Genomic DNA, 24,242 nt, shown 5'->3' with positions numbered 1-24,242 from the left:
AACAGACAGATCTACAGCAGAAAAGTTATTCATGCAGAGCTACTCAGTAGTGAGTAACTAACTCAATGGATAGCCAGAGATAAAGGCTCCATCCCCACTTAACAAGGAGTAGTGGGCAGCAGCTTAGGACTTCAGTGGGGAAGTATGGGAGGTTCTATTGGGCACCTGGAATTGCACTCCTGCTAAGGGATCAATGGTGGCTGTGCTCTTGGGAGGATCTGCTTAAGTTCAGATAACGTTTCTTTCTGTGGTTTCTGATTGTTCAGAAGTTTTCAGTTTAAAATAATATTTACAACACTTTGGTGAGCTATTAATCCCTTTTGGAAGAGATGAGCACAATCAACTCTAGGGAGCCCTGGCAAGGTGGCTGAGTTGCACCAGCATATGTATCCCACCTCAGATTTGATTTTTTCATGCAGTGAATTAAATTCTTTAAAAACAAAGAAACAAAAAATCAAAGCAAAGTTTTTCTTAACTGCTATGATCTAGGCATGGTAGAAGAGATGACACGATTGGCAATGACACTATTAGCTACAAGTACTGTACAGATTTTGGAGAATACTATTCTGTTTCTTGATAACTTGAGGAGTTTAAACAAATGAAGAGTGGAAAAAAGAGGCAAAATTGGTGTAAAGTTGAAGTAGACGCTTTCTGTTTATTCTTTCATCTCCTCATTTGGTCTTTCTTTATTGTAAATTGGCTAAGTGGGTTGTACATATATTTGCGGCAGGGAGGTGCTAAACTTCTGTCCTCTTTGGTAGGGTTTGTGAAAGAAAAAAATTAGGTGAAATCATTTTGATTTCCAGAAGCCTAGCTAAGTGTGGCTGTTTGTGACCCACCCCCTCATGTCATGGGGCCTAGAGAAGAAGCAGGTGTCCTTCTTTCTCCTCCTCATAGTTTTCTGACTGTTCTCTTCCTCCCCCCTAATTACTCTTGGCTCAAATGTGGTCTTTCAGCTTCCACATTTGCCCTTCTGTAGTCTCTTTTTAACTTAGCATTTGCCACATTTTTTCATTATAAGTGAATTACCAAGTCCAGCCCACACTGAAGGGAAGGGTATTACACAAGAGTGTAAAAGCAAAAAGCATTTGAGGCCATTGAGTAGCCACTTACCTTGGGCAACATATCCAATGCTAAGCCCTAGGATGGCACTCAGAATTTAAAGCTAGAAGCTTACTAGCCCTCTGTAGCAGACACGAAATTCCACTGTCATTCAGTTTAAAAGCTGCAAACATCCTATCCACTGACACTTTTGAAGTCCAAGAATGGAATGGCACCCTTTCCTTCCATTTCAATACTACACCAGCCAAATGTGCTAGGGAAAAGCTGCTCTGTGCAGTTGAAAGTCAACCAGCAGCAGCTTGCAGCCCTCAAGGCCCTGGCATCTGTGTTTTGGCTGAGACTGCACATGGCCTTTGCCTTCATGAGGCTGTTGGGACGCAGAGGCTTTACTGAGGCCCATTCATCCCACAAAACATCACTTAAGAGTAAGAAGAATGTAGAAATAGCTTCCCGCCTATGGGAGAAGTCTCCAAAGCAGCAGGCAGCCTTCCAGTTAAACTCTTAGGATCCGAAGCTTAAACCTCTACTCAGCAGTAAAAAGCTAACTGCTTAGCTGTGGAGGAGAACACATGTTCTCTGTATGTGATCTTGCTAGCAAACGAAAGAGGAATGAGCTGAGCCAGACACCACATTCATCTATGCCAGATTTATCAGCAAGAAAAAGTGATCCTTTTCTGGTAGACAGAGGAACTGAAAGTGTAACACTAACAGAGCTCCTTCTACATGAAAGGAACAGCACGAATGAGGAAGAAGTGTTCCCATCAAACTTCTGAACCTACCAAAATTTTTATAATTTTATGTTTTCTTAAATATGCAGAAAATTTCACATAGTCACATATATCACTCTTTTGTGATTTATTTAGATTATATATATATATATATATATATATATATATATATATATATATATACACACACACACACACACACACACACACACACACACACACACTCACACACACACACTGAGTGGCTAGATTATTATGACAACCTGAGTTTGTAGGCAAATTAACCATATGCTGCATTGTATGGGATATGGAAGCCAAAGGCCTGTTTGAACACCTTTGCTGTCTGCAGTTACCAAGATAAAACTTCTCCAATTCACACAGGAACACAAGGATTGGACTGTCGAGCATTGGAAAAAAGTCATGTGGTCTGATGAATCACGTTTCCAGTTGCATCATGCAGATAGCAGAATGAGAATTTGGCAGAAACAGCATGAAAGTATGCACCCCACATGCATGGGTACAACCCTTTAAGCTGGTGAAGGCAGTGTGAAGGTTTGGGGCATGTTTTTCTGGCATGATTTGGGCCCGTTAATTTGTGTGGAACAATGTCTGAATAGCACAACATACCTAAGTATCTTTGCTGATCAAGTTCATCCTATCATGTTGATGGCGTATCCCAGTGGAGATGGCTTCTTCCAACAAGACAATGGGCCATGCCATGGTGCTTGTATTGTGCAGGAGTGCATTCAAGAACATGAGGGAGACTTTACCTTGCTTAGGTGGCCCCCACAATCACCAGATCTCAATCCAATGGAGCATTTGTGGGACGAAGTTAAAAAAGCCATCAGGCAGCTGGTTCCACAACCATCAAATCTCACAGAACTGGACAGTGCTATTCATCAGGCATGGTGTCAGATTCCTCACATCACCTTTCAACATCTTGTGGAGTCAATGCCAAGAAGAATCACCGCAGTACTGAAGGCAAAAGGTGGCTCAACAAAGTACTGATGGGGGTGGTCATAATAATCTGGCCACTCAGTATGTGTGTGTGTATATACATATAAATATATTTATATTTTTTTATTTTTTTTTCCCAGAGAGAGGGAGAGAGAGATAGAAACATCAATGATGAGAGAGAATCATTGACCAGCTGCCTCTGCAGGACCAACACTGGGCATCGAGCCCACAGCCAGGGCATATGCCCTGACTAGGAATCAAACCATGACTTCCTGGTTCATAAGTCAACACTCAACCACTGAGCCGTGCTGGCCAGGCCTATTTAGGTTTAAGTTTAGAAAACCCCCATCCATTTTATGATAATTTACATCTAATGTTTACCTATATTTTCAAGTTCTTTGTTTGGGTTATTTATGTATTTAGCATTTTAATCCATTCAGGATTTATTTGAATGGAACTTAAGAATATTTTTTTCTCTAATAACTAACCAATTGGTAAATCACAGCCTTTTAAATAACCTAATATATTTCTCTTTACCTACTGAAGTGACATTAAATTTAGAACTCTCAAACTTCTCAAATAGGAGTAAAAATTAGCACATTAGCCTTTGAGGAAAATTTATTAATATATGTGTTAGCTAATTATATGCATATTCTATAAGTAAGGCCTTATAATTCTATAACTGTGTTAAAAGAAATAATTACAGATATGTTTTTAAAATATTATCACAGCATTACTTATAAAGGAAAAAAATGGCAGTATAAAAAATGTCTAAAATTAGGGACCTGAGAAGATTAATACAGCTGTAATTATATGATGTAATTGTATGCATTCATCATAATTTACACTGAAAAAAATATTTGATATGACAAAAATCTTGAGACTATAGTTTAAGACAAAATTGATGATACATAATATACATTAATTTCAATCAATCACATTGTGCACAATACTGGAAAATACACATATGTTTTAGCAGTAATTATCTTTTGCTATTTGGATTTTTATCTATCTACTAGAGGCCCAGTGCACGAAATTCATGCAAGAGCAGGCCTTTTCAGCTGCAGCTGCCTGGATCCCTCCCTCACAGCCGTGGTGGCTGCAGCCCTAGCTTTGTCCTGAAGCATATTATGCTTTTATTGTTATAGATCTATCTATCTATCTACCTATCTATCTATCTATCTATCTATCTATCTATCATCTATCTATCTATCTACCTATCTATCTAATCATCTCTTTTTTTGTACTTTCCATACTTGGCTTGTCTCCCTTAATGAGCATAAGATAATTAGAGGGACAAACTGTTTTTATTAAACATACATCATAGAATCTGGTTTGTGGTAGGTTCTCAATACTGTTTGTTAAATGTTGTTATTAAATGAGATCATAATTTGAACTTGTTTGAAGCAGCAGAACATACCAAGAGTGTTCAAGAAAATATATAAACAGACAGAGGGATAGTGGAGATTCAAACCATAGACTAAAGCATATGGAGATCCAGCAGCACTTGGTTTGGATTCAACCTAAGAGATTAGGGATAAGAAATAGAATTTCTCTCCCTCGGAAAAATAATGGGTTAAAAAAGGAACTCTGCCTTATAGTATCTGTATAACTGAGACGAATGATATAGGGACTTGAAGGTTCAAATACCATGCACTCCCAGAATCTGAATACAAGAGTAGAATCTTCAGTTTCCTAAAATTGAAACAAACCAAAAGCAAAATAACATGAATATGCTTAGTCATTGTTGAGGTGGCCCATAAAACCATGAAAAAATAAGCTGATTTTAAAAATATATTGCTAATAAGATAAGCCATTTCTCTTCTTAATTATGCTGTCCTGTGTCTGGCATGAAGAAATTATGCTTTTAAATTTGTTTAAAATGAATGAGATAACATTAATTGTGTCACTGTGGTGAAGCTCTAGCACTGTTCAAAGAAAATAGTGCTTTGATTCTAAATGATTTGTATTTCTATATACATGAACCATTGCTTGACGAAAGCATCCTTTGAGAGTTACCAGTTACTTGTTTTAATTTTATACAAAACAAAGAATCCGCTGCTCTGTAATGTGGTTTCTGAGTGGTTCTTTTCACCGGTAAGGAAGAGCTCAAGGAGGTTGCCACCCTGAGTTCAAATGCCAAATTAACTACTACGTTGGCCCATCTGATAAAGTACTGTGTGTAATTCATTTAGTTATTCTGAATTATCCCGCAAAATGTACTAATACCTATGCGAATTGATATACTTTAATTTCTGAAGCTTTCAAACTTAGAAATCATTTCTGATTTCTCCTGTGGGATTTACCCTAAAGGAACAAGTAAATTCATTTTATGTTATTATTATATTTTCAATCCTCACCTGAGTACATATTTTTATTGATTTTAGAGAAAGAGAAAGGGAAGGAGGGAGGGAGGGAAAGAGAGAGAGAAAGAATGAAACATTGATGTGAGAGCGAAAAAGCAATAGATTGCCTCCCATATGGGCCCCTACAGGGGATCAAAACTATAGCCTAAATATGTGCCCTGACTGAAATTGAACCTTTTGGCATATAGGATAAAGCTTCAACCAACTGCACCTGGCTAAGTCTGTTTAGTTTGTTGCAATAGTCCAATAAGTAAGGCTATTGTGGGGTTTGGTCACAGCTTTGATTTAGCTGTAATTTGATGACAAAACATTCAAGAAATGAGATTGGTAATTTGAAATGTTCAGAAGATCAGAATAGAGCAAAGAGCAAAACTAACTGAACACTGAGCCAGGCATCTGTTGGGATATTATTTATCTCAACTATCTTAGTTGATAGCATCCAGAAAGAGATTTTAAAAATACATAGTTTTTAGAACCTCTGTGATTTTAGGAAGGTGAACTTCAACCAGAGCTTTTATTTACCTTGTGTATCTGTACTAAAGACCTTTTGAAGTAGAGAATGCATGATGAGACAGTGGAAAAATATTTACTCTTAAGCCTCAGGTGGGTGCATAAATTGATAGAATCTCTATGCAGGGTGATGTGGCAAAAACATTCACAATTCAAATTGAATATATCTTTTAGCCCAGTAATTCCACCTCCAAAAAATTATTTTAAAGATAAATATGCAAATGATATAAGATTATTTATTTCAGCTCTCTTTGTAATAGCTAAAGAGTGGGAATGCAACACTAGTTAACTATATTATGACAGAGGCATAAAATAGGATACTATAAAGCAAAATAAAAGAAAGAATAAACTAATTATATACAGATACATGGTAATTTGAAAAGGCAAGTTGAAGAACAGTATGTATAATAACTTATATATATATAACATTTTAAAAATCCATAATTATATATATTTATGTGTATTTCTATTATATACATATAACATCTATGGAAGGTTATACAATAAAATGATAGAATTAGAGGCCTCTCAATGTCTGGGGACTGAAAGTGGAAGGGGAATGTTTTTTCTGGAAAAAGACTATGTGAATGTGCTATCTAGTTAAAGCGAAAATTTTAAAATATATATAAATTTTAAAAGAAGGTAAGTAAATACATTCTTATGTGCAGGCATATTTTGATCAAATCATGAAGATTCAAATTCAAAAATATATAACTGAGTCCCCAAAATTTTGAAAATAATTTTGTAAACTATTTTGATGTCATAAATATTGGTAACTGCTTAGCTTAGAATAGTGTAGTATCCTGGGTCTCTACTTGTGTCAGCCAATTCCAAATTCTAGGTTATATAACTTGCAATTTCCCAACCATAGTGTTTATTCCTAGAGTAGAGAGGATGCTTAAATCTTAGGCACACTGTTTTGTAAAAATTACCTGACCATGCAGAGCTCCATTATCAATATGCCAGATGTGTACTTAGGACTCGAGTTTTTTTCTCCATTTCTTGGATTGGCTCTGTGTTGGATCATTTCCTAAGGATATTCCATGTACTTGGGTACCTCTGGAAAATCAGATAGAAACACATTCTTCGGCCTTAGCAGCATTAGCTTAATGAGAGCATTTCTTTCTCAAGATTCCAACACAGTTTCCATATTTGAGCTTCATTTAAATGATTTGGCTCCTGTTCTGTTCTGTGTCCAATAGGAAAGATTGGAGGACTTTGCCATATGCTCATACCTATTTCAAGGGTGTTGAATCAGCACTGCTCAGAACAAATGGATTGAGATTTTAGGAGAAATCACTCTCCAAAAGAAAATTCAAATTTTGTTAACATAGTAAAATGGATTATATACTTGAAAGGCAAAGTAGAAGATATCAACTACAAGAATGTATTATAAAAAACAAACAAACAGAAAACTTGCATTTTCATCTGGAAAAAAAAAAAGGACCAATAAAAGATGTCACAAAAATTGATAAGGTTGTTGAGTTTGTTTAAAATACAAAGAGCTAGTCCTGAGTTAGATATTGAACTCAACTTGCTGTCTCTCTCATTTCACTTTGCTGCCAAAACAAGAAACAAGTAAGCATGGAATATGTCTTTCTGTGTCATGATGAGATGTTCTGCTTTCCTTTTCTTGCTAAGTCCTTAGAGCAACCACATCTTAAAAGTGGGATGAAACATGACTTAAAATCTAAGGAAAGGGAAACCTAATGTATACTCAATAATTATTGAATGGCTGAATGAATTAATGCCTGAATTTTCACAGAAAATTGACACATCTGAAAAAAAGCACTTTCAAGAAAAGCAGCCCATTTATACCACAGAAATCTATGTATTTTTATCGGTAGTAATATCATTGATTATTAAAATAGCTAATAGTGTAATATGTGGTGCATTTTTTACAATATAATTTTAGAATTATAAGGACACATATTCAAATCAGAGTCAATGCATTTAGATGACCATTTCCTTTTAATAGACCTGGAGAATTAGTTTATAAAATTTACCCTAATGGTTTAAAAAATTAAAATGTTTTACTTACACTCAAATCTGTTTATGTACTCAACAGATTTGAGCCCGATTGATCATGTCTCACTTCAATAAATCCTGATAATAAACTTTAATCCCATAGGACAGATCCATTAATTATGCTTTCATGGGAGTTATAATTAATGGGTCTATACTATGGAATTATGGCACTCAGTAAATATTAATAATTCAAACTCACTTTTCCAAGCACCTTAAGAGTACCCAAACAAATATATCATTTTATATGGCTGAAGCTTTCCTTCAACATCCTCATATGGAACATAAATGCATGGCGGGGGGAATTAACATCTTCTTTTCAGTGAGATCTTTATAGACGATTAAAGATTCTTTGGTAGAGATATTATGCTTTCCAATAAAATGGTCCGTCAAAATTTATTTTTGTGATGGTTATAAAAGGTCTGATGCAAGCTTAGAAGCAATCAGTAAAATGACAGTCATGCATTATAATACTGAAAAGCCTAGTTATGTTGCTAATAAAGAATATTTTAAAATAAGCATTTTATTTTAAAAACAGTTTCAGATTTATAGAAAAGTTGCAGAGAACTCATGAATAACCCTTATCCAGTTTCACCTATTGTGATCCTCCTACCTTAGCAGAGAATATTTGTCACAACTAAGAACTGATATTGGTACATCCTTATTAACTAAACTCAGCATCACCAGTTTCCCCTAGTGTCCCTTTTGCTATTCCAGGATTTTATCCAAAATGACACATTATGTTTAGTCATCATGTTGCCCTTAGAATCATAATCTGTAATAGTTCTCAGACTTTCCATGTCGTTGATGAACTTGACTTTGGTCAGATTTTTTTCTAAAAAGGTCCTCAATTTGGGTTTGTCCAATATTTTTCTCATAAGTAGACTGAAATAGTTGGATTTTGGTAAGAAGACCACAGAAGTGAATGATCCCTCTCATAACATTATATCATGCTACCTTCATGATCACTTGGTTAAGCTTTTTCCACTGAAAAGTTACCTCTCTCCCTTTTCATCCATTACTATCCAAAAGAAATAAGTTACTAAACACAACCTAGGTGTGGGGGTGGACTATTAAGTCCCACTTCTTGAAGAGGGGGAGCAGCTACCTAAAATTTTTTGGAATTCTTCTGCAGGAAAGATTGTCTCGTCTCCCAATTTTTTATTTATTTGGTCACTTATTTATTTATGTCTGAATTCATTTTTGTCTTATACTTTGAGTTGTACTCTAATGCTATGTTATTTATTTTGTTGCTCAAAGTGTTTCATCTTTGGCAATTGGAAGTTCTTTCAAGTTTGCTGCTCTGTCTCTTTGGCATGCCCCATCTTTTTATTTTTGAGCATGTCCTTACTTTCCGTCACAACAAAATGCTTCAGGATATGGTGGATTTCAAAATAATTTTGCTGCATGAAAGAAGCTGGACCCCAAATAATTTATAGATATAGAAATGGAAAGGGGGGAATCTAGAAATTTGGCTGAAATAACATTTTAAGTGTGGGGAAAATGTTAGGTTTATATTACTTATAAACCTAGTGTTGAAAAGGAGATGTTTATTGGACTTCGAAGCAGAAAACTAAGTTTTAGGACACATGTCAGAGTTAGGACAGGCCTCTTATAATGAGAATGTCTATTGCAGTCTCCAAATGAGTAAAAAACACAAGGGTATTTCAGGAGAATTAAGGGCGTTCCTTTTTTGGGATGATTTGCTTCCTTTGAAGAATAAGTATTCTATATTCCCTTGGGATTGACTTTCACATGATCATAAACCAGCCATTTCCACAACCTCTCAAATATATCATAAGCAGATAAAGCCATAATTCTAACAAAGTATTTTATGAAGATATTATAGAAGAACATACACTGTTAGCTTTTAAAATCATCTTTGCAACTTATATCGATGCAGAGTACATCTATGAAGTACTTTGTTAATTTCATTTAAACATACAATTGCATTGGTATTGCTATCATTGAATGAAAGGGTAAATGAATTTAAGTATGGTAAAATGTGTGGATAAGGCATATCCGAAGAGTTTACTATAGTATTTTAACTCAAAGGAAAAACAAATTGGAATGGCAGCTAAATTACAGATCACTGAAATGCAAATAGAAGAAGCAATAAGCTAAAATGAAGATTTTAAATTTTATATATATATATATATATATATATATATATACATACTGTATATATATATATTCTCAACTTAATAATTAAGTGCAGTTCACAAGATGTCATATAAGATTGATTTGTTTTTTAAAGATTTTTCTCATGACTTCTCATGAGCAATGGAATTAAAGTGTCACACTATAAGATGGATTTGAAACTGAAAGCTAGAACAAAGTTTTCTCTAAGACTGACATTCAAAGAATCAAGGTTACATGATGCAAATTTTAGAGTCTGCTTTTTACCGTCTTAGGATGGCACGTTTATTTCTGGAATGTTGTAGGGAGACCCCAGTCCTAAGAGAAGTTAACCATGAAATGTGATTTCGAGCTGCTCTACTCATGGAAGTTGGAAAGCCTTCGTCTGTAAGATTATGATCCAGGATTTTATATTTTCACAACTGAATGTCATCTCTGTCACCTGAATATATAATTTTTAAGGGCAAATACTTTAATGTGCTTTGCAGAATATCATTAGTTCAGGATAATATCATATAATTCAAATGTATATGAACTGTGTTCTATCACTTGCTATGTGTCCAGTTTATTGTACACATAAATAAAAATGACTTAAAATAATAATTTTTAATTCTCACTCAAGGATATGTCTTTTTGGTTTTGAGAGAGAGAGAGAGAGAGAGAGAGAGGAGAGAGAGAGAGACATCAATCAGCTGCCTCCTGTTTGTGCCCTGGCCAGGGATTGAACCTACAACTTAGGTATGTACCCTGACTGGGAATGGAACCGCAGACTTTTGGTGCACAGGATGATGCTCCAACCAACTGAGCAACCCAGCCAGGGCAAAAATAATCTTTGAATTAAAAGAAAGTTTAAGAATTTGTAGCAGTTGCAGTATCTGTTCTTTGAATTTCTTCTTTTATTGGAACTTAAGTCAGCCAGACTTGTCTACTTGTTCCCGTATCTCAATCATGCTTAATTCCTTGTTTTGCTGTAATCTTCACTGCAAAATTTATTGTATTTGTGTGCACGTATATTTGGAAAATGAGCTGAAAATGGAGGTGTGAATTATTTTCAATATTTTATTTGCTTGACTACTTAAATGGAAAATTCCTCTGAGAGAATAAGCTAAGAATATAGTAAAATAAATTATGTTGCTACCTATTGTCAATATCCTTTTCTTGGTTTTAGAAAAAATAATGACAAGTTTCTAACTCATTTTTTAGGTTAATCTCTTATGTAAGAAGTTTTAATTGATTAAATTTTTAGTACTGAAATAACAGCATTAGCAAATTTCCAATAATGCTCTTATACTGTGTCTTTTGTCCTTAAAAGTTTTGTTTAGCAGAATATAATAAGATTGTAAAATGGCAGGGTCTATGAATGTGGGGATCTTAAAAATATAATATTTCTTCATTTTGCAATAATATAGTAATGACAGACATGTTTTTTATAAAAACTGGATACAATTATATTATTCTCCATAAATGGAAAAAATTAATAATCTATGTTTGATAATCAGTTTGAAAGACATAGAGATAGCAACATAATGAATTAACACAGATACATATTATCTTCAAAGAAAAGGTAAAAAAATAAAGCAAATGTAATACTAAATACTACTCTTAACACAAAAATGATTATTATATTTAATAAAATGCACTTGTAATGTACATTGTTATAATTTCACTGATATCTCAGGTAACTATTTCTAAATAAGAAATAATCCTATATAATAAAAGCCTAGGTGGCATCACATGATGTCATCACAAGATGGCCGGCAGGGGAGGGCAGTTGGGGCGATCAGGCAGGTTGGCAGGGGAAGGGCAATCAGGCAGGCAAGCAGGCGAGCAGTTAAAAGACAGCAGTCCTGGATTGTGAGAGGGATGTGCGACTGCCGGTTTAGGCCCAACCCCTGTGGAATTGGGCCTAAACCTGCAGTCTGACATCCCCCAAGGGGTCCCAGATTGGAGAGGGTGCAGGCCAGGCTGAGGGCTAACCCCACCCCGTGCACAAATTTTGTGCACTGGGCCTCTAGTTCATTATATAACAACCAGAGGCCCGGGGTCCCTTGGAGTGGCCTGTGGGGATTGGGCCGAAGCTGGCAGTCCAATGCCACCTGCAGCTCCTGCCTGCTGCTCCCACTTATCCCGACCCCCTGGCGCTCATGCCCAGTCAGTCCTGATCTGGAGAGGCTCGAGCCACAGCACTCGCCAGCCATAAGCCCTGCATCTGGCGCCTGTCCTGAGGGGGCTTTGGGGAGACCTGGATGCCTTCAGCCCCTGGGTGGGTGGTAGGACACCCTTGCCAAAGCAGGATCTGGTCCCTCCCACTGACGTTCATGACAGTGGTTGGGAGCCACCTGGCGGCCACTTTTATATAATTTCTTCCTTGTGGAGAGTCTAGGGAGGGGAAGCGACTGCAGTGGCCCAGGCCGACTTCCAGGAGGCCATCAGCACTGTCAGGATCGTGCTGGCAGCACTGGTTCATCAGTGACTGGCCTGTTCTTTGGAGATTGGACCTGCAGGACTACTGATGGAGTGAGTGGCTACCGCCGGGCTAGTGGGCCTCTGGGACAGGTAGGTCAGCTGAGAAGCACTCACACTGTGGGGGGTACTGACCACCAGGGGGCAGCTCCTGCATTGAGCGTCATAGCAACTGGTCGACCAGTCGTTCAGTCATTCGGTCACTTAAGCTTTTATATATATAGATACTTTTTATTTTCCTACACCCATATTTACTTTATTTTTTAATTTTAATAAGAAGGATTATATTCTAAGTTAGAAATAATGAAAATGGCTACAAAAAGTGTCTTTTCAATTCACTTTTATTTCCTGCAGAGTGCGGATTTGAGCCCAGCAAGTAGCAGCACTTCACTTCCAGTTAGCCCTCTCACTGAAGAGCCATTGCCTTTCAAGGTAACAAACAAACCAACAAACAAACATGATTTTTTAAAAATAGTTCATAAATATAATAAAATAGATATTTAATTCTTAAGTGGCAAATGAACTGCTTTAATCTGTAATAATATTATATGAAATATTAAAATCTTTTTTGTTTCATTTTGTTGTCATTCTAATTGCTAAGTAAAAGTAAAGGTTTGGAATATATATTAATACTTTCTGGAACATGTTATTTGCTTGGCATGTGATAGACAGTGTTTTCATTGTAATGGTTTGATGTTACATGAATTGAGGTTCCAAACCTTTTTAATTTAAGCAATAAATTTAGAGTGAATGGTCAGCCCTCATCAAGTGTTTAAATTTTCATTGATGACTGTAGGGCATAATTAATTATCTAATCTTTACAAAATAATAGTCAAATTCATGAATTGAAATATGGAACCATTCCTCCACATTATAATTTTAAAATATTTAAGTAAATATGCAAATAAGTATTTAAGTATTATGATTAGTAGAATTCTTCAGTTTGGGAGGCTTTGTCCATTAAAACTATGAAGTCATCTTTTTGTTTTGATATTTAAGATTAGATTTTTCTCTTTAGGCCAGAGCTTGTAGCTCAGCTACTTTATATGTATGCCAGGGATATTTGGATTTCATTAGGATTATTATAAATAAAGGCACTCCTTAAGAGCAGGAGATAAAAAGAAAAACTTGGAGAGATGGGATAATACACTTACATGCAATAATTCAGTGTTGTTTGGTTTAAAGACAGGGAAATGTACATTTAGGGGTTCATTATAACTTGCATAATTTTTGTATTTATCATAAAATTATTGTTTTGGGAGTTTTTCTTTTTCATATAAAAACTTATTCAACTTCATACTGCTTACACCTAGTGTAGTGACTGGTATGGATTTGCATATCGTGAATATTTATTTACTGTACTGTTTAACTTAAAATAATAGAAGGCTATGAATTCCATTGTGTATCATAGTTTTCTAATTATGCATGCTTTCTTGCTAAATGATAGACAATAATAATTGTTAAAAATCCATTTATATCAGAAAATTGTGAAATACGGAATAGTATTCTGATTATGTTATTTATTGAAAAATATTTCTTTATTATCCTACAACAAAAAAAGAAAATAATGCAATATTTCAAAGCTTAGTGTTACTTGATATTTTCATCTTATGATCTATGGGACAAAATTTACAGAAGAAACATATTTAACAAGGTTTTCACTGGATTTTCAAAGCATTATCAGAAGTCATTTTCTCTTTTTAATATATTGCTAATGCTTACCTTCCTTAAAAGTTAATGTATTTTTAAGAGGTAAATAAAAGGTGAAATATAGTCTAAGATCAAATGATATACATCTAATATAAATATAATCATTTTCGTTAGTGTTTCTGATTGGTACTAAGAGATAAATATTATTTCTGTGTTAATGTGTGTAAGGGATTGTATCAACAATTAAAAATGCCAAGTGCTTATAATATATAATATTGGCTTTTGTCAATGCATACAATTATAGTATCTGTTATGTTACTTCTTTTGTGAAAGGAATACTATTTATAATTTTTTCAAAAAAATTTATCAGATATAAAAATGTCTCATTAGAATCTAAAATTATTTAAAATTATAAATTACAAAATAAAATTCCTGTATTTGCTTTTTTATTTTATATTATAAATTGTTACTATTTGAATGAGTAATAGAATATTTATTTATCCTTGTGTAGACACAAAATATAAAAAAACTCTTTTGAGATACACCTTAGCACTAAAATGCATTATAATTGCAAAAATGTGTTGAAAACTGTTCAACACATAAAAGACATTGAAGTTTTCTTATAACCATATCTTGAAAAATCCTGAAATTATAAATATTTGAATCTAAAACTTTGTTTAAAATTATATTTGACTAAATGGCATGAATGTAGCATGGCCTTTCAAGTTAATATAAAATTAATATTCTTTAATCACTTAGCTTCCTTTTCTTAGAATATGATCCCAGCATCTGACTCCATAGGCAACTGCACTAATGTGGCCTCTTTGATGACTGATTGAGGGAACTGGTTTTATCTTTCCTATTGGAAGTTAAATTACTAAAAGAAATGCATTCCATTCTTTCTTGGTCCATCTTGAAAGTACTCATGCAACAATTGAAGGAAAATATTCTATTTTGACTCAAATATTTATCAAAGTGAATGCTTTTCTTTAATTATCAGCTTTAGAATGACATTCCAATTAAATTGATTTTAACCATATAATCTCAAATATGACATATATTTTTTGTTATTTATTTATTTATTCACATTTACAACTTAATAAATATCTTCCCACTAATATCTCTGTCTTTATTCTTGACTTGAATGTTAGATGAAAATTAGCTAAGAATAGACCAATAGTACCACAGTAAGGTCTATTAAGTTACATGTGGAAGAAAACTGGGTAGCATCCTGGAGAATCTCTCAAGGAGCCAATCAAGAGAGGTAGGTTAAACAAGACAATTAGATCTTGTTTGGGACAAAATGCTTCATTTCCACAATATAGCAGTATTTTTAACACTATTTTTGTTTTGTTTTTTAATCCTCACCTGAGGATATTTTTCTATTGATCTTTTAGAGAGAGTGGAAGAGAGAGGGAAAGACAGAGAGAAACTTCGATATGAGAGATACACATCAATTGGTTGCCTCCTGCATGCGCCCTGACCAGGGCCTGGCCCGGGGAGGACCCTGAAACCAAGGTAAGTGCCCTTGACCAGAATTAAACCCAGGACCTTTCAGTCAACAAGCCAATGGTCTATCCACTGAGCCAAACTGGCTAGGGTTACACTATTAATATTGGATCTCATTCTTCAATTTAATTTTTTTTAAAAAAAAACAGATCTGCACTGAGAGAAAATCCAATCCCATACTCCCTCCTTAGTGTTCTCCACAGAGCAGGTAATCTCTTACTTTACTTCCTAAACTTGCATTTACCATTTAAAACCTATTGCTATAGTGTTTTGTTTTGCTTAGCTGGTCTTTCAAAAATGAGGATGTTTTCTACAAATATTCATCCAGTCTTAAACAATTGCAGGGAACTTTGTGCCTTTCTGTCAGATAGAACTGATTGACCAAAGATAAATAGGGCAGGGCACATGAATGTCATTTCACCACAGTCATCACCATTCCTTACTGTATTCGTGTCTGGCCACGGAAACTTTGACTATATCTTTTCGGAGAAGAAGATGTATAATGCATGATTCTGTACATTTTCTGTAAGTAATACAATCACAGATTTCCTAGTCAGACTCTTGGTGCTGAGAATTTTCTAGGATTCCAAAATAAATCTGTGCATGCTATTGCAATAGACATACTTTTGGAGACAAAAAGCAAATATATAACCTCTATTTTTTTAATACAGTAGTCAGCATTACATACACGCTATACACAGCTGCTCTGTCTTGCCACTACATCATTATGAAAGGGCCAAGGGAAAACTAATTTGGCAAGGGTGGGAATAATATTTTGTCAAATAACCATAATAGAATGATGAAAGTTCACCAGCATTCATCTAAGGCTTTGATTTGAAAAAAGTGAGAGAGTGCTAACAGTTTGGCTCAGTGGATAAAGTGTTTGCCTGCAGACCAAAGGGTCCCAGGTTCAATTCAGTCAAGGGCATGTACATTGATTGCATGTTCCTCCCTGGCCTGGGCCTGGGCCCTGGTCAGGGCAAGTGCAGGAGCCAACCAATGGATGTATTTCTTTCACATCGATGTTTCTCTCTGTCTTTTCCTCTCTTCCACTCTCCCTAAATATCAATGGAAAAATATCCTTAGGTGAAGATTAACAGCAATAGCAACAACAGCAAAAGTGAGAGAGCCCACTGCTTAATTGTTAATTACCTTTTTATGTTTTTCTGTAGAATAACAATGAACCCAGTTGGCATTGTTAAATTTTATATTCCCATTTTACTATATTCTACATTTTCTCTCTGCCATTCTTTCTGATTCTCTCAACGATCTGATCACTGACCTCCTCTCTCCCTATGTTAGGCTCAGACAGATGTTCCACACCAAAGATGCCTTGGAGCTGCCAAATTCTACTGTTCTTTAGTAGAATTACCCTATTAACTTATTTGTATATTAACAGTCTCAATCCATTCCTAAGCTAGCACTCTTGAAGATAAAGCTAGTTCATTGTTCCTGGCCCCTCTGTAATAATATATGTTCTTTTGGCCATGTTCTTTTTGCTTGCCACATTCATCACATATTTTAAAATTTATTTTTACTTCATCAAAGCATGGATGCTACATTTGGTCCTTCTTCCTCCAAAAAAACATATTTTCTTTGATTAGATATGTTAGAAAAAGGAACTTTTCTCCCTTAACCTTTTATCCTTACCCTGTGATAAATTCAACGAGATAAAAACAAATGCAACTCTATTTTCTTTAGTCTCTACTTCAAAAGTACACAAGGGCACTGAAGTATACCCTCAATTCACCAATCTTCAAAGTCTAAAAAAAAGCAAAATAACTCATGCCTTTCTTGGCCCAGCCATTGACAGCCGCTTCTCTGTGATGTTTGGGTTCCTAGACTGTCTAGTGAGTTTGGGTGTCTAGTGCTTGGAATACTCAATGCAGCCACCCTATTTGAGGTCCAGGCACCTTCCCAGAAGCTGCCACAGGGTGGCGCTGGGCTCGTATCTGGGTCTCCTTGAGCAATCCATAGTTCTCGTGACCCCTTTTCTTCATCCCCAGAAATCATTGTTTAGTTTAGACTAGAAAAACGCTCTCTTCAAACTTTTCTCAGATATAATTCCTCTCTCCTTTAATTAGCCAGGGTCTGGAAATATATTTTCAATGTACTTTTAGAAATAGAATTGAGGAAAAGAATTGTCTGAAGTGTCTGAAGATTCTTCTGTCCTCACACAAAAATAACTTTAAGAATCACAGGGTCACCAGTTTAAGTAAGGAACTAGGTGTAAATAGATAAATGTTACAGTCTCAGATAACTTATTCTGTCATGCAATGTTGGAAGGGTATCGGCGGGGTGGGGGGTTGGGGGGCAGGGATGATGATGACTCCACTTGACCAAAGAGCCTAAACTCAGGGCTTAGTAGCATGTAATAACACACATAGTTTGCTCTCAGTTGTATGAAATAAATATTATATAGGAAAAAATCCATAAAATATACATCAATAATCAATTATTGGAATCATAATATTTTCCCTATAGTTTCTGTAAGGGCAACTTATTACTACTTTAATAACATATTTATTTTTAAGAAAGTAGAAAAGACAGCTGGGAACATTATAAGCAATGTAGCCAAGTTAGGAGACTGCCTGGAAAGAAATCCCAGTCCAGCCACTTTCTATCTGGTGACCTTAAGCCTTTGTGTCTTGATTTTACCATCTGTGAAAGGGAGCAACAGCAATCATTTCTTCACTGGGTTCTTGTAAGGTTAAACAAGTTAAGGAGTTGAAAATGCTTAGAATAGTATATTGTATGAAGTATATGTGTTAAATATTATTTTTAGGAAGGAATATCTCTAAGGCAAAAAGTTTCTGTTATAAATAACATGACACAGAAATATTTCACTCAACCCCTCTTAATTTATTTGCAAATGTGAGATCAGAAATATAGTTGAAACATAAACCCTTTGCTTTGGTGAGAAAAAGTGTTTAATGTTCACTCCTAGCAGCCATGCTGTTTATTTTATACCCTCAAGTATTCAGATGAGCTCATATATCTGATTTCTCTTATAAAATATAATTGATTGAAATGTTTATTAATTATGAGGGAGAATAAGTAAATATAATAAATTTTCCTTAAGGGAAATGTAGTAAATATAGTAAATCATTACGGGGGGGAAAAGAAATACATAATAGTATGTGTAACCATAGGGACAAATAGTACTTTATTTTATCAGGAATATACCAGAGTGTATTTTTCTTTAATTTCCCAAACCTTCCCCTGTAAGTTAAGCTGGTAACCTCCTAAATGCAGCTTCCACTAAAGGAACATTGTTCAATCACATTAGATACTGGGGAACCCACACTGTGAACAAAGCAATGTTGACATTTCACTCTTTGTGTATTGAAACATCAGTCTACTAAGTAGTGTCATTTATGTTGTCTAACAACAACATAATGGAGAGAGCACATTTGGAGACTCCAGGAGAGAGGAGTCAGATAGTGGCATGGCATCCACACATCATCTATTGTATATCCTGCAGAGATTTAGACATTTTGTGTGAGTCTTTATTATTACTGTTTTTCAGGAATTCAATGGTCTCTTTTATTATTAAAAATCATTTTTTTCTCTGTCACAGAACCCCAAAGGATTATACTTTGCGTTTCTGGACATTTTGTTTTGTTTTGTTCTGTTTTTAAATATATTTTTATTTTCAGAGAGAGGAAAGGAAAGGAATAGAGAGATGGAAACATTGATGAGAGAGAAACATCATCCATCGCTGCCTCCTTCAACACCTCCTACTGAGGATCAAGCCAGCAACCCAGCCATGTGCCCAAACTGGGAAGTGAATGGTGACCTCCTGGTTCATAGGTCGATGTTCAACCACTGAACCACATTGGCCAGGCTGAACATTTTTTTTTTTTTGACTAGGCTGTTTACTCATTCACTCATTTGTTAATGAACAAATTTATTGAATACCTACCATGCACTTGATAATATTCTAGACACTGGTGCTTCAATGTAAACAACACAGACCAAATTCCTGCTTCCTTGGTATTTGGATTCTAATGAAAAAAGATATACAGTAAATACACAAATACATATCATGTCAGGTAGGGATAATAAATGTTATGATAGAAAATGAGTCAGGATTTGGATGACAGAAAGTAACTCTGAAGTATGCTGCTGTTTCAGAGAGGATGGTCAAAGATGGCCACTCGGATTAGGAGATATTTTAGGAGAGACCCTAATGAAGAAAGGGGGAAAGCCACATCTATCTCTATCTATGGGATGAGGCCTGAGAACAAGAAGTACAAAACCTATGAGGCAGGAGAACACTAGGCCTTTGGGGGATAGTCACGAGTGCCCTTGTGGCTGGAGCAGAGTAAATGAGGCGGGAAGTAATTAGAGATAAGGTCAGAGAGAAACCAGATCAGGAAGGGCCTTGTGGGACAAAGGAAGGACTAGGGATCTTACTTTACAAGCGATAGGAAACCATTCAAGTGGTTTGAGAGAGAAAATGGCATAATCAGACCTTTTATAACTATTACTCTGACTTCTGTGCAGATTTAGGCACAAGGGGACATGGTAGAAGAAGGAAATCAGGGATCCTATAATAAGAGATGATGGTGGCTTAAACTGGCAGTAAAAGTCTAGACATTAACATTGGCAGGATGTTGTACACATTTTAAATGTGAGTCTACAGAATTTATTATTGGATTGTATGTGCAATATAAAAAAAATATCAAAGATTATTCTTATTTCTAACATTGTCCATATTTTCCTATTTTTACCTTTTTCGCTTTCTCTTTGATATTGCAAATAAGTAGATGCCATGATATATAGATGAATTAAATCTTATTTTTTGTTGGTTTACTTTCATTGTTGTAGTAGTAGTGAGTCAGAGGGAAATGTGAGATGTCAGATAATGTCAATTATACAAAGAAAATAATTTCTGGTAATCTGTTTCTCTCCTGGATAACTGAAAACACACAGGTAAAACTAGATTTAACTTATAATTTTATGTGGATTTATATATGGGACAGAAACATGACTTCTTTTTTTAACAATTTTATTGATTTCAAAGAGAAAGGTAGAAGGAGAGATAGAAACATCAATGATGAGAGAGAATCATTGATTAGTTGCCTCCTACACGCTGCCTACTGGAGATTGAGCCCAAAACCCGGGCATGTGCCCTGACTGGGAATCTAACTGTGACCTCTTGGTTCATAGGTTGACGCTCCTCCACTAAGCAACACCAGCCAAGTAAAACATGACTTCTTAGTGATAGTGGAAGAAATAAGTGTCAGGCGGGCAAACATGAATTTTGAATATAAAATCACTATGATTATATATTTAAGAGATTGGTTTATGATATAATCATAATTTTAAATACAAAATGGCATCAATGTGTGACCTAATTAGAATAAATTTTAATTTATTAAAATGTATTAAGGGATCTATAAATGTATAGTTTAAGCAATTATTTTGGATGACTTCAAAATAGAATTATTGTTTTAGTTATCTATTGTTGCCTAATAAACCATTTTAAAGCTTGACAGCCTAACACAATAAGTTCTTATTTTTTTTAATGATTCTTTAGGTTGACTGAGCATATCTGGAAAGTTCTTACTTGAGGTTTACAAATGGCTACAGTAAGATGTAGACTGAGAATGTATTTACCTGAAGGATCAAGAGGGGTGTACATCCAAGATAACTCTTTACAGACTAGCTTCAGTTTTCTAACAGTATAGTGGTTTTAGAGTAACTAGGATCATTACATGGTTTCTGGCATCCCCCAGAGTGAATGTTTGAAGAGGAGAGGCAGTGGAAGCCACCACACCAATTATACACTAGACACAGAAATACACAGCTCTCCCTCTTATCTTTAAATATGGTCACATATAAATTTTGGGGAGATGCAATTCAGCCCAACATCCTTAGCACATACACCCTTCTTCCAGCAATGTATGAGATGTTTCTACCCAGTGAAGCTCATTAAAAATTCAACACTCAAAGATTTTACTGGGGACTGGTCATATAGAAACCCTAAGCCTAGAGCCATTGTCGGCAAACTGCGGCTCGCAAGCCACATGCGGCTCTTTGGCCCCTTGAGTGTGGCTCTTCCTAAGCCTTAGGAGTACCCTAATTAAGTCAATAACAATGTACCTACCTATATAGTTTAAGTTTAAAAATTTGGCTCTCAAAAGAAATTTCAATCGTTGTACTGTTGATATTTGGCTCTGTTGACTAATGATTGTATGGGGCCCTAGAGCATACAGAAATTCCAGACTCCTAAAAATAAATCAGATGTTCAGCATAAGCAATGTCTTTTGTATAGATGGTTTTAAGCAAAGTGATCCACCCTTAACCTTTATGAAAACTTTGATGTAAGAGTGGGACACTGTTTACCAGTCCAGTTCTCAGAGACCAGCCAGTAGCCAACTTTGTAAGCAGACCTTTCTAAGGATAGTGTTAGTTTGCTAGGACTGCCATTAGGAAATGTCACCAAGGAGGTGACTTAAACAATATTGTGTTATTTTCTTAGGGCATTCCTGTGCTGGAATATATGTTCTCTCAGTTCTGAAGGCTAGGAGTATAAATTCAAGGTGCGGGAAGTGTTGGTTTCCGGTGAAACTCTGTTTTGCTTGCAGATAGTCTTCTATGTTCTTAGATGGCTTTTTCTCTGTGCATCCACATTCCTGGTATTTCTTCCTCCTGTGATAAGGACAACAGTTATATTGAATCAGGGCCAACCCAAATGTCCTCATTTTAACTTACATCTTACAGATCTTATCTTTAAATATGGTCACATATAAATTTTGGGGAGATGCAATTCAGCCCATAAAAGATAGACTCCAGATTGCTAGGTTATCTCATTTCTGCACATAGGGCACATCTTAACTCAAGGGAAGGTAAAATAAACTGCTTATTTTGATGGGGAATGACAAAGATTTGCAGCAATCTGTTATCTAACATATGATATTACTTTGTTAAAACAATTTTCAGTGCTATTGGATTCTCAGACAGGTGTGAGAATATGTATAAGGAAATAAGAGATTTCCTTAAACGTTTATATTTATCAACCAGTATACACATGTGAGTACATTTTCTAATGTTATTTTAATTTTCATTAAATTTGGGAAGTTTAATTAAATGTCACCATATTTGAATTAACTTATAGTCCTGAAAATCTTGTGGTTGATAGTATATAAGAATTATGGCTTTAAAAATATTTTACCAAATTCTTGAATATCACTGAGAGTAAAATTTAAATTGAAATAACTACCAAACAATTCTTTCTGTATTATGTTTGTACAGTGTTATTTTATGCTAACTTTTTTTTGGTCTGTCAAGATAAATTTTGAATGAACATTATATCTATTATTTGATTTTTCCAGTGTTACTGATGTATGATAAATGCTCACATAGGAAGAAAAATAATTTTATTTACTGATAAAACAAATAAAATTATTTTACATAAATTAAAGCCAAAACCAATTTTGTTTAATTTGGGTTAAATATATGCAATATCTCTCAGACCTCAGGGAGAAGGATTTTAATGAAAAAAAAAAAAGCAAATATTTGCATGTTGCCTACTAGCTTCATATTGCTGTCCAAGTTATTCTCACACACTGTCCAAATGATTTTAGGAATGCCTGTACAAGATATAGAACTTGTCAACATTAATACAGACTAAATATAATGGCATACACCTTCCCACACCATTGCCAGCTCACCCATTCATTTTCTTTCTTAAATTTAAATCTGATGAGTTCTTTTCTTTTTTTTTTAATCTTTGCATAGGTTGATGCCTTAAGAGAACTTAACTTTTTGAGTTCTCCAAGTGATACTAATATAAAACTTTCTTTGTGAAAAGCCTTATTTTAATGTGTTTTCAGAGTATTGAGTTATACTCTTTTTGCTTATTCTAATTAAAGTGTCCCTTGGATATATTTTTGTGGACAAGATTTACCAAGCATCTGTTAAAACACAGAAAATTGAATTCAGAGATCCACTTTATATATCACTGAGTTTTACAGAGCCCTAGAAAACAAGATGCATAGATATGGATTGTATTTCATAATTGACAAAAGTAGGGCTTTTGTAGGAAAATCTTGAATTTAGAAAACAGATATAGAACATGGGAGGATAAAATTCAGGTGTAGACCATAGGAAGATAATCCTGGATACATTTGTGCATAAAAGACAGGATGTGGAAGTACTGCTATCCAAATCCTAAAGCCAACAAAAGCTTTGAAACTTTATGTGTTTCTTGAAAACACACACACACACACACACACACACACACACACACAAAGATTTTACAGAAACTGAGTCTTTATGACCTCAACCTTGGTTGGGGGACCCACATCAAGTGGAGTGTCATCACTGAAACATTTGTTTCATCTGGCAACAAGGTGTCAGGGCAGTTTTATTTGAAAACTGAAGTCAAGATGTGTAGAGTTGGCTGGTGCCCTGTCTCAACACATGTTTGCCCCATGTGTCTAGAAAACCTTGATATGAGATTGCTGTGCGCATGAATGTTAACAAGATTTCTTTTAACATCTAATGCATCAGATATTGGAATCAGCTTGGGATTAACACTACATTTAAGATAACACATCATTCTCAATGATAATTTAGACAACTTATCTCATATTTAGCATAGTGTTTATTTCTTATCTCTGCATTACCATTTCATATACTCTCTAGGCCATATACTAGTACATTCATATTTTCGTTTTTAATATAATCTCTAGCATTACTTTAGAGTTTACCAGTAAGTGTGAAATATACTGCAATATATATTTTTAAATAAGATGTTAGCAATCAAGATAAAGTCTAAAGGTTAGGATTCATTATTAACATGCTCATTTGAGAATGACCA

The 24,242-nt window shown here is 35.0% G+C and overlaps 1 protein-coding gene across 4 annotated transcripts in view; it reads left to right on the top strand.

The window, feature by feature from the left end:
• The window catches only part of CCSER1 (coiled-coil serine rich protein 1), a 1,185,560-nt gene that overhangs the window by 499,580 nt on the left and 661,738 nt on the right, over positions 1-24,242 (top strand). For all 4 annotated transcript variants that reach the window (XM_059665408.1, XM_059665417.1, XM_059665424.1 and 1 more), the window contains exon 7: positions 12,605-12,682. In XM_059665408.1, coding sequence (XP_059521391.1) covers positions 12,605-12,682 — 78 coding nt within the window. The remainder of the gene's footprint in view (positions 1-12,604; positions 12,683-24,242) is intronic.

The sequence above is a fragment of the Myotis daubentonii genome, chromosome 1, assembly GCF_963259705.1.
Source record: "Myotis daubentonii chromosome 1, mMyoDau2.1, whole genome shotgun sequence".
In the NCBI taxonomy this organism is placed as follows: domain Eukaryota; kingdom Metazoa; phylum Chordata; class Mammalia; order Chiroptera; family Vespertilionidae; genus Myotis; species Myotis daubentonii.
The sequence above is the reverse complement of the archived record's forward strand: the minus strand, read 5'-3'. Positions and strand labels throughout refer to the sequence as shown.